The sequence below is a fragment of the Macaca mulatta genome, chromosome 3 (genome assembly GCF_049350105.2).
Source record: "Macaca mulatta isolate MMU2019108-1 chromosome 3, T2T-MMU8v2.0, whole genome shotgun sequence".
NCBI lineage: Eukaryota > Metazoa > Chordata > Mammalia > Primates > Cercopithecidae > Macaca > Macaca mulatta.
The window spans coordinates 198,175,048-198,187,266 of NC_133408.1; the positions used below are offsets into that span (position 1 = coordinate 198,175,048).

Consider the following 12,219-nt stretch of genomic DNA (forward strand, 5'->3'; position numbering starts at 1 on the left):
ACTAGGATCATGTCTGCAGAACCTTTCTACGTTTTCTAAGCTGCTGACCTTTTGTTCTCAGAGATAGGAACTTAGAAAATGTAGAAAGGAGCCAGGTGGGGTGGCTCACACCTGTAATTTCAGCACTTAGGGAGGCTCAGATCACCTGAGGCCAGGGGTTCGAGATCAGCCTGGCCAACATGGCGAAACCCCATCTGTACTAAAAATACAAAAAATTAGTCGGGCGTGGCGGCACGCACCTGTAGTCCCAGCTACTTGGGAGGCTGAGGCATGAGAATCACTTGAACCCGGGAGGAGGAGGCTGCAGTGAGCCGAGATTGCACCACTGCACTGCAGCCTGGGTGACAAAACTGTTTCAAAAACAAACAAACGTAGAAAGGTCCACAGACAATATTAGTCTGTAAGAAAGATATTTTTAAAAACCCAAACATATTTCAGTCATATTCTCTTAAGTAGTGTTTCCATAATGATTAACATGGTACAAAACCTCTCCCGAGAAAGACACAAAACACTGTTAACAAGCAAAAGATCTGCTATTTCCTCATTATAGATCACAATGAGCACAGAAAGAAATGATGTAATAATGACAAATGAGAAAAGCAATAATGACAATAATGACCAATCGGTTAGGAGAACCCTGGGTTAATAGGCAATAGTCTACCTGTCTTTTAACCCCTGGGAAAATGGTGGCAATACACATTCATAATGATATATAAAGTTTCTACTCATGACATTTATGGAGACAATACATTTCAAAGTGCCTTTTAAACCTTCTCTATTCAAAATCCACATTAAAGAAAATTTATAGCATTTGCTTTAAATGCAAGGTAATTTTCCTATTAAAAAAAAAAATGGAGGCGGATCTCACTATGTTGTCCAGGCTGGTCTCAAACTCTTGGCCTCAGTGATCCTCTCATCTCAGCCTCCCAAAGTGCTGAGATTACAGGTGTGAGCCACCATGCCCAGCCTCTTTTTCCTGAATAATAACCCTCCACATTATTTCTGTAACAGGAATTATTCCTGTTAGATGGCTGTAATAGAAAATAATTTAATCAAATAGAGTAAGAACTCTGAAGGTTTCTCAGGCTATACAAAAATGGTCAGAGAAATTAACCCATAGCTACTCAGGAAAACCTAAAAGCTTGATTGCTTGCTTCTTTTTAAACTAAACTATAATCACAAAAGCAATTTTAAATGAAATAACTATGACAATGTTTGTAGAACTTTAAAAGCTATTTTTAAAATCCGAAGTCCAGTAAGCATAGATTATTTTGAGAATATATAAGTGCACTTTATGAAGGAAAAACCAGCTAGACAAAACACAAATCCTTTTGTACAAAACAGAATGTAAAAAAGTATCAGGTTGCTGCAAAATTAACTGCAGTTTCAATGGCAAAAACTGCAATTACTTTTGCACCAACCTAATAAAACGACCAACACAGAATAATGAGACAGGGCCAGGCAAGCCCAGAATGACCAGGTCTCCTAGGCCCAGCTGTTCACACACACCTATCAAGAGAGGTTCAAGATACAAGAAACAAAAACAGAGGCTGAGAAAAAATATAAATTCAGAGATTTAAACACCATGCTCTTCATACCTGATACAAGAAGTAGTCTGAGAATTAGTAAGGTCCCAGAGGACCTGAGCAATGCCACCAACCACCCTGACCTACTGACATTCATGAGACACTCGCCAACACCAGAAAGGCACACAGCCTACAGGTGCATGTGGAGTGTGTCCTAGCACAGGCAGTGCTCTGGGCCATAAAGCTGGTCTCAAACATAAAAGGGCTCATGTCATACAAAGTACGTATTCTGATCACTATGGAATGAAATTGGAATCAATAATAGAAAGATTAAAAAAAAAACCCAAAACATATGGAAACTAAGTAACACACCAAAATAACCCATACATGGGTCAAAGGAAAAAATTGAAAGGGAAATTAAGGAAATAATAATAATCAAAAGGAGACATCAAAAGAAGAGAAAACAAAACCACAAGTCAAAATTTGTGAGATGTAGCTAAAGCAGAATTCAAAGTGAAATTTATTGGAGTAAATGCCTACATAATAAAAACAGAAATGTCTCAGGCTTCTTCTTTAAGAAACTAGAAAAACAGAAGCAAACAAGACCCAAAGTGGGACTGAAATTATAATGATCGTAGTAGAAGTCAATGAAATAGTAAAAGAAAAGCAATAATGACAATTAAATAAAAAATTGGTTCTTTGAGAAAATAAAATCAATAAACATCTTGTAAGACTTATTAGGAAGAAAGAGAAGACAGGCCAGGCACGATGGCTCATGTATGTAATCCCAGCACTTTGGGAGGCCGAGGTGGGTGGGTAGCTTGAGCCCAGGAGTTCGAGACCAGCCTGGGCAATGTGGTGAAACCCCGTCTTTACATACACAAATACACACACACACACCCCCCTCCAAAACACAAACATTAGCTGGGTGTGGTGGCATGCACCTGTAGTCCCAGACACTTGGGAGGCTGAGGCACACATACACACATACCCAAAACACAAAAATGAGCTGGGTGTGGTGGCATGCACCTCTAGTCCCAGCCACTTGGGAGGCTGAGGCGGGAGGACTGCTTGAGCCCAAGAGGTCAAGGCTGCAGTGAGCCATGACTGCACCACTGCACTCCAGCCTGGGTGACAAAGTGAGACCCTGCCTGAAGAAAAAACAAAAAGATTTATTAATAAAGCACCAATAATAAAGACAATGTGATACTGGCATAAAAACAGAAATACAGAACAATGGAACAGAAGGAATTCCAGAAATAGACCCATACATATGGGCAACTGAGTTTCTGGCAAGTTCCTAAGCTAGTAAGTTAGGGTAAATAATAATCTTTTTAACAAAGACTAAACAACTGCACAACTGCTGAACAACTACACGGCCATATATAAGAAAAAGAGGCTGGGCACAGTGGCTTGCAACTGTAATCCCAGCACTTGGGGAAGCTGAAGCGGGAACATCTCTGCTTGAGCCCAGGAGTTTGTGACCAGTCTGGACAACACTGTGAGACTCCCATCTCTACAAAAAACAAAAAAAATTAGCCAGGCATGGTGGTGTCTGACTGTAGTCCCAGCTACTCCGGAGGCCAGGGTGGGCGGATCGCCTGAGCCCAGGAGTTTGAGGCTGCAGTGATCTGTGATTATGCCACTGCACTCCAGTCCGGGTAACAGAGTGAAACTCTGTTCTCAAAAACAAGTAAAGAGGCGGGGTGCAGTGGCTCACGCCTGTGATCCCAGCACGCTGGGAGGCCAAAGCAGGTGGATTACCTGAGGTCAGGAGTTCAAGACCACCCTGGCCAACATGGTGAAACTCCGTCTCCGCTAAAAATACAAAAAATTAGCCAGGCGTGGTGGCACGCACCTGTGATCCCAGCTACTCAGGAGACTGAGGCAAGAGAATCACTTGAACCCAGGAGGCGGAGGTTGCAGTGACCGAGATCGCACCATCGTACTCCAGCCTGGGCAACAGAGTGAGACTTCGTCTCAAAAAGAATGAAAAATTAAAAAAGAAAAACCCCCCAAATGTCTTACAAATTCAGTATTCAGAAGACAAATAACCTAATAAAAAAGACAGGCAAAAAAACTGAATAGACACTTCACCACAGAAAATATACAGACTGTAACCAAGCGTAAGAAGGTGCTCAACGTCATTAGTAATGACACTGAGACCACCCGGAAATACTCTCATATACCCACTAACAGCACAGCACCGGATCCGGAAACACTCCCATCTACCCACTAACAGCACAGCACCGGACCCGGAAACACTCCCATCTACCCACTAACAGCACAGCACCGGACCCGGAAACACTCCCATCTACCCACTAAGCACAGCAACGCACCCGGAAACACTCCCATCTACCCACTAACAGCACAGCACCGCACCCGGAAACACTCCCATCTACCCACTAACAGCACAGCACCGGACCCGGAAACACTCCCATCTACCCACTAACAGCACAGCAGCGCACCCGGAAACACTCCCATCTACCCACTAACAGCACAGCAACGCACCCGGAAACACTCCCATCTACCCACTAACAGCACAGCACCGGACCCCGAAATACTCCCATCTACCCACTAACAGCACTGGACCCGGAAATACTCCCATCTACCCACTAACAACACAGCACTGGGGAGACGTGGGGCCAGCTCGACTCACATGTACTTCGGTGGGAATGTAACGTGGCACAATCTCTTTGGAAAACAATTTGGCAGTTTATTAAGAAGTTAAACATCAACCTGCCAATATGCTCCTGGGCATTTCACCCAATAGAATGAAGGCGTATGTACACACAGTCTTGTATGTGATATTCACAGATTTATCTGTAATAGGTCTAAACTGGAAAGAACCCAATCTTTTATCAATGTCTTATTCATGGGTAAATGGATGAGCAAATTGTGGTATATCCATAAATACTACTCAACATAAAAAAAAGACAAACTGTGGATATATGCAACAACACAGGTAAACCTCAGAATAATTATCACCACAGAGACAACAAGAGTACATACTGTATAATTCTATTTATATAAAATTCTAGAAAATGTGAACAGTAATCTACAGTGACCAAAGGCAGGTCTGTGTTTGCCTGGGGCTGGGGGAGGTCCGGGTTACAGGGAGAACAAGGGAGCTTAGGAGACGGATCTACCGGTTGTCCTGATTGTGGCAATGGATCCCCAGGTGTATACACGGGTCACAACTCGGCAAATTGTACACTTTAAATAGTCAATGATATTTCAACAAATTGGTTAAAAAATGCAAATAAAATACCTCAACTTCAAGGTCCTGGCGCTTGGGATTGTGAATGAAGAAAGTGAAGTTTTCCTCCCACACTGGTTCATTGGTTTTGTATCGAATCTGGAAGAAATATCCAATTAGCTCTGCGACATTTTCTGTGGGAAAGGGCTACTCATTTTATGTGTTTAGAAGCTTAGAATGAAAAATAAAAAGAAAATAAATAAAACAAAAAACTAGAAGCTTAGGTTGACCTTCATTAAATTCCAAGACATGTATTTGCGGGTACACACTATTATATATTGACTGTGGACGTGTTGAAAAGATAACGAGACGGTCTAAAGCATTTAGAGTGTGTCACGAGGCCCCGGCTTGTGTGCCCACAGATAAAGGCTTCGTGTGCGTGGCCTGGCCTCTGTTCTGTAATGACTTCTGAATCCATGTAATAGCGCCTCTGCACTGAGGGGGGTGCTGCACCTGGGCATGTCTCTAACACCGTTAACAGTTCAATGAGTGACGGCCTCTAACTTTGGGTATTTCTTTTTTTTTTTTTTTTTTGCGGGGGTTGGGGGACAGAGTCTTGCTCTGTCACCAGGATGGAGTGCAGTGGTGCAATCTCAGCTCACTGCAACCTCTGCCTCCCAGGTTCAAGTGATTTTCCTGCCTCAGCCTCCCAAGTAGCTGGGACTACAGGCACACATCACCATGCCTGGCTAATTTTTTTTTTTTGTATTTTAGTACAGACAGGGTTTCACCATGTTGGCCAAGATGGTCTCGATCTCCTGACCTCGTGATCCGCCTGCCTCGGCCTCCCAAAGTGCTGGGATCACAGGCGTGAGCCACTGTGCCCGGGCTAAGTTTTGTATTTTTAGTAGAGATGAGGTTTCACCATATTGGCCAGGCTGGTCTCGAACTCCTGACCTCAAGGGATCTACTCGCCTCAGCCTCCCAAAGTGTTGGGATTACAGGCATGAGCCACCACACCTAGCCGCTAAAGTTATTTTTTAAAATGAACAGTATATTTCTTGCTATTTCAACTAGCTGGTTATCTATCGAATGACTGATTTAAGAAAAAAAGAGATGAAAAGCCCTGGTCTTGATGCCCACACTATCACACAACTGAATGTGTTTGCAACCTGGTATCCCCAGGTGAGACGGCAACACGGACAACACCCGCATGACAGGCACCAATGCTGAGTCTGGGGGCCAGTGCCTTACCTTGCTCTCCTGGGCCGTGTGCCCAACTGACATCTGGACAACAGGATTTGGGTTGCTGCTTATTTTCTTCCCTGACTACCCAAAACAAACAGAAAACAGACAAAATAAATAAACACATTTTGAAATGGGTCTTAACTAAAAATGAAATTACTGGCTTATATAAGTAGTCATTTTTATTTATCTCTGATACTTAAGGGAATATCTGAAACAATTTAATGGGAAAACATATGCTACACACACCCCAAACCATAACTACAAAACTTTCTTTTGCACACAAATTTTAAAGGTTAGGGCCTGGTATTTTTACAGCCAACTACTTTGGAAAACTGAATCTTCTAAAAATTCTTAATGTTAATTACAGTTTTCGAAAGTTCTTTTATTTACAAGGATAACAAAAACGAATAAAGTGCAATTAATGGAAACCAAAAACCATGAGGAAAGACAAATGTAAAAGAATGTAAAATTCAGAATATTTCTCTGGTGGGAATAAAAATAGTATAGCGTGTCAGATATATGGTTTTATGTTCTCAACTTAGCGTCTTCTGTTTGAGCATTTTTAAGCTTTCATATATCAAATCTTGCTTACCAGCTGCTAAATAATTTTGACTGGAAGAATAAACATCAGTTTAGAATCATATTAAAATTAAGCAGATACAAATATGAAGAAAAAATTCAGGAACAGGAAAAACGGTAAGAAGTGTACATGAGCACAGAGCTGATAGGAGAAAATAGTGAAACAGCACATACGTTTGACATGAGGTTTATTTATAACTTAGCCCCACAAGAAGATGCAGTTAAATGTCTGTGTTAGTGGAAATTAATTAGAAGGTTACAAAAATGTTTTTGAGTTAAATAATTTTAGAGTCAAACCTCAACACTACAGCAATGTCAGAAACAGGTGTCAAAATCCTATCATTATCGAAAGAAATATTACTAGCTCAAACCTACTGCGATAATCTATTTTCTGGTTCATCTTTCGGATGTGAATTCTGCAAAATGAAATAAGCACTGTTAAAAAAGTTTTCAAGGCTACAGATTACTGTGGCAGAGAATACTAATTTTCCCCCTAAGTTAATTTTCTCCTTTTTCCTTTAATATTAGAATTCCCAAGTTTTAGCTGAGCACAGTCCTCTGTAAATAAAGATTTTGTTGGCGAACCTCCCTCGCAGTCAGGCACGGCCAAGTAACTAACTTCTGGCCTCACAGGAGGCTGTGTCCCCTCCGGCCGGAGCCACAGGTAGCTCATGGCAGACCCCCAGGCCAGAACCCCTGACTTCAGGGGAGATGAACTACTGCTACTTCTAAGTCAGTTCTATTGTCACAGATACAGAAGCAAAGGCTGCTCCTTAACTAATAATATAAACACTTCATCTCTGAAAAAGTGGTCACCTGTTCCTAGAGATTGACTGCATCTTGTCAATTTTAAAACGGATACTTTTTTCCCCCAACTTTCTAACATCTCTAAAAACAGAATGAATCTTAAATCGATAATATACACCTTTCTGGGGAGGCTGGCAGTAGTGAGAGCTGTCGCTGCCCTAACCAATTTATTTTGCTTCTATTTGCTGTTTATACCTGTCAGTGATACGATAAAACTATTTATCCTAAGCCTAAAATTCTCCAAGTATAAAATAAACACTGTCAAAACTTAACGGCATTTAAAATCTTAGTGGTTCATAAAAGAATGATGTATCTTAAAATGGATGATGTTTTCAATTCTATGAAATAAGGTTAAATCATTAAGTTTTCTACTACAGTGCAATATTCAAAATACATCAGCACAAGTCAAAGGGACAAAGTATAATAAAAATATAAGGGTTAAGTCAGACTGTCTTGAACTTAAACCTCAAATCTATTTATCACTTGATTATTGAGACCTAAATACTGCATCTATCTGAACCTCAGTTTGCATGTTTACACAATGGGCATTTTTTGGAATCTAAATTAGCTGATTTAATAACATATCAATTATAATATAATTATCCTAGCTACACTGGGTGCTTTCGTATGTATTATTTTATTTAATGTATTCAACAATTCCATGAAGAGGATACTACTCCTTCTATCCTACGAATAACACAACAGAGTGGATGAAGTGTCCTGTTGGAGGTCACACTGCTTGCTGAGTAGTTGGGGTGCAATTTAAATACAGTCTGATTTCAGGGCCTTCAGCCTTAACGTTATGTTCTCAGGTAGCAAAGAAGAGTCTTGATGTAATTCCTTCCAATGTTCTGGAGGGCGCAGTTGTTTCAACTACTGTGCTAACTAGTACTCCACAGGAGGAACCTCCAGTAACCCACACCTTATCTCCCTGGAGCAGGACAAAGTGAGGGTTCGCAAACACCACACTATAAAGCAGACTCTGCCAGTCTCCTGCACTTTTGAAATCTAACTCATTTTTTCCAGATGAGACTGGATAAAAACAGTTCCTGTTTCTTTAGGACAGACAGAATTTTCTTTAAATAATTACATTTAAAATTCTCCACGTCCTCCCAAAATTAAAGCCTAAAATGTTCAAAGAAATTAAAGAAAAAAAAATAAAACATTAAGTCCTAAGAAAACTTTTTAACAATTTGCCAGAGAACACACATGGATGTCATATTTTAGGGAGTGGAGCTTAGTTTTCAATAGACCTCATTTAATGAAATTGAAAGCTTCTCAAAAGATCTATCACCCAAACCCAGCAGCACCAAAAGCCATGACGTTGGTGACTCAGAGACGACCCTAACTCAACATATTGGAAGAGGTGATATTAAAATGCATATTCACAGTTCACAAGGCATACCTTTAAGTCATGATTTAAACATCAGTTAAGATTTTAAGTAGAACTTCTATATCACAATTTTCACAAATTCGAATCCAATTAAAATAGATATTTAAATCACCTTAGAGTTGCCTAAGGCCAACAGGAAAATAATCTAATTTGTCATACAGTACTTTATAAAATTTACCTTCAAAGCTGACTTAAATTAGTTCTAACTACTAATTATTGGATAACAAAAGTAAGGTCTCTTCCACTAGACAATTAGTTACTATATAAATATGGGAGGTAATTTGCCAATAAACTTATGAGACAAAGTATCATCTCTTTCAATATGTTTTCATTAACTCTGTGACCTGAAGGGAAAACAGTTTACCTTTAAAGCTCTCTGAACTGCGGTCTTCTTCAAGACATCAGGGTTAAATTCTAATGGGTTACTCTTTCAAGTCAGAAGAAAACGAATATGCCAAGGGTTAATAAAACATGCAATGAAGTTTATGTAAGGTTAAAGACATGAGAATTTATGGGAATAAACAACAAAAATCTTTAAACAAAACCACTAGAATTACACAAACAACCAAACGCCATCTATAAAATTCCTTATGCCCAAGACTTTATCTTAGAATGAACCTTTAATCCATGAATATCAAAAGACAGCTCCTTATCCCCTACGACTAATATTCTTTTACTACACCCACCCTCTTGATTCTTTGTGATTTCAAAAATACAAGAGTGGGACTTTAGGAAAGGGTTCTATTTACTATTCTCTGCTGAATAAACCCCTAAAATGCCAATCATAATGAAAGGTTTTATTTGAAGCACAATCAATGGGCCACAGCCACCCAAGTCACTCTCAGGCCAGGTCAGGTCCTGGAACAGCTGCTGAGATGCAGCTTCCCAGCCACGCCCAGCAGAGGAGCTACTCCTCTCTGCTCCTTGTCCTTTTCAGGGGTAGAAGTCAGGCTGGCTGCATCCCCACAGAAGCTTCTTGGGCTCTAAATATAGTCCTATGATTATGGGTTTTATGTTTACTTTTATTGATTTTTTTTTCCAATTTGTTAGTTTCTTGCCCTCAAAAGGACAAGACTGAGTTGTTTTGCAAGCTCCTTCTAGGACTAGTATTCAAGATTAAAGAATTTATCATTTTAGTTGTAATTAACTTCAAACTTGTGACAAGCTGAACTGAATGTTTATTTTATTTTTTTTTTTTGCTAAGTAAAAGATTTTATAATGAAGAAAGATGAATAACTAGCCTCTCAATCTTCCATGACTGGCAGGCTGGGCCAGGAGAGAAGATGGAACATGTGGCCAGGCAGGAATTTACATGACCCTAAAGCTGCTGGTGGAGCTCTCAAAAGTCCCTGGATCTACTGTGTCCATATCTGGGTGGAGCCTGGACAAGCGCATCCTTCACACACTTCCCAGGGGCTCATACACAATGAGGATGGGAACTCTGCTGCCCAGAAGGACTCACATTCTTCAGATATACTACAAACCCTTCCTGAAGCTCACTTTTGGATAGATATGGCCTGTACCAAAGACACTTATTATTCTAACATGCATCAAGTAAAGTAAAACAAGGAGAGAGGCTGTGGCGTGTAGGTAGGGGTTGCAGGAGAAGCTGTGTAAGGTGGTGGACAGCTGTGTGGCTCTGGGGATGAGGCAGACTAGATCACGCAAGTGCTTCAGGCAGGTGCCCTCTCGGGAGGCCTCTGGAGTTACCCATCTTGCAGCCATGGGCCACTCACCATCAGGAAGCAGTGGGAGCCACCTGTGTTTTTTGTTTTGTTATTTATTTATTTATTTTTTTAAGATGGAGTCTTGCTCTGTCACCAGGCTGGAGTGCAGTGGCGCCATCTTGGCTCACTGCAACCTCCACCTCCCGGGTTCAAGCGATTCTCCTGCCTCAGCCTCCCGAGTGGCTGGAACTACAGGTGTGCACCACCACACCCGGATAATTTTTTGTATTTTTTTATTTTTTTTTTAGTAGAGATGGGGTTTCACCATGTTGGCCAGGATGGTCTTAATCTCCTGACCTCGTGATCCACCCACCTCAGCCTCCCAAAGTGCTGGGATTACAGGTGTGAGCCACCATGCCCAGCCTTTTTTTTTTTTTTTTTTTTTAAATGACAGCCAAAATAACTTGCACAAAGCTCCTAACATCATTAGGCCTGGGGCCTCCACAGTGGTGGCTATTATCCAGCTAGCACTGTTATGTTTAAGGCATCAGTGCAAATACCACTCATCTCAGATGAATTCCATATACAGACTGATGAATCTATAAACTTAATAAAGTGACAATAAATGCACTTTGCGCTAGGGTGGAGTGGACAGGAGGCGCCAAGCACCCAAACTCTGGGCCCACGTTGAGTTCCAATCCCAGCTCTGCCACGCACTGACCCCGTACCTGGGAATCTCTAGTCTGTGTCATCTGGGTTCTTGGTGTCTTAATTTCCTTATCTGTAAAGTGATAATGAGGGTCTGGGGATTAAACATGTAGCACCCTGGGACCCCTGCCTGGCTCCTGGAAAGTGCTCAGTAAGTATGCTGTCATATCAGGCTTAAGATGCCAAAGCTGGCCACCATAAGTCAGAGAAAGTCCTTCTTGTTCAAGCCTAAAATTAAAACCCAGGATTTCATCAAAAGAAGGAGGGCAAAGAGTCCACACTATGAAGAGGTCGTTTCCAGCCTGGGAGAAATTCCTGTTGTCCTAAGTTTGCAGATGGGGATCACTGGTGGTAATGCACTCCTGGAAGTGGGATTCAAGGTGCTTTTGAGCAGGTAGGAAGTGAGACAGCACTGGGTTGGTAGCCATCAAAGCCTTCACCAGTGACAGCAAGGGTCTCAGCCCTCTGGGGAAAACTGGGGAAGCACTGATCTGGCTTCATGTTGAAACCCAATGGGTGGAGAAAAAGTTCAAATTTGTTTTACAGAACATCTTAGGTGATGCATATGTTCTAATAAGGAAGTACACTGTGCAACTTGGATAATGCTGCAGGAAAGCTGATTTTGGTAACCCTCCTGATACGAGGTCAGAGGTATTTCCTTTCTGCAAAAGGAAGCGGTTGCAGAATGGGAAAAAGCAACTTGGAAAAGCTATTGGAGATAAACTAACAGTTTACACAGTGGAGCTATCTTGTCATGTTTATACTAGTCTATGATGAAATTTTCTGCTATCACCAGAAGCAAAAAATTATTTTCTTAAAAGTAACAGAATATGCTATTATGTACCGCTGACCTCATTTTGACTTTAAAAAGGCCTTAGACATATACGAGTAGACAGCCAGAGAGACCACATGGTTACCATTTACTATTGGTGTGACTCTGAACAGCTTACCTAACCCTTCAGGGTCTTGATTTTCCTCATCTGTAAGATAGGGCAAAATACCTGTTCTTCCAATGAGAAGACTTGGACACGGGGCAGGGAACATCACATACTGGGGGCTGTCAGGGGGTGGGGGGCTGGGGTAGGGATAGCA

At 41.2% G+C, this 12,219-nt stretch overlaps 1 protein-coding gene across 4 annotated transcripts in view; it reads right to left on the minus strand.

Annotated features, from left to right (window-relative positions):
* Window positions 1–12,219, minus strand: part of ESYT2 (extended synaptotagmin 2) — a 101,442-nt gene that overhangs the window by 12,985 nt on the left and 76,238 nt on the right. For 3 of the 4 annotated variants that reach the window (XM_015135385.3, XM_077997841.1, XM_077997842.1), the window contains exons 14-16: window positions 9,117–9,179; window positions 5,980–6,054; window positions 4,798–4,884 (exon numbers count right to left, since the gene is read on the minus strand). In XM_015135385.3, the coding sequence (XP_014990871.3) occupies window positions 4,798–4,884; window positions 5,980–6,054; window positions 9,117–9,179 (225 nt within the window). The remainder of the gene's footprint in view (window positions 1–4,797; window positions 4,885–5,979; window positions 6,055–9,116; window positions 9,180–12,219) is intronic. The other variant, XM_001083514.5, reaches the window with a different exon arrangement.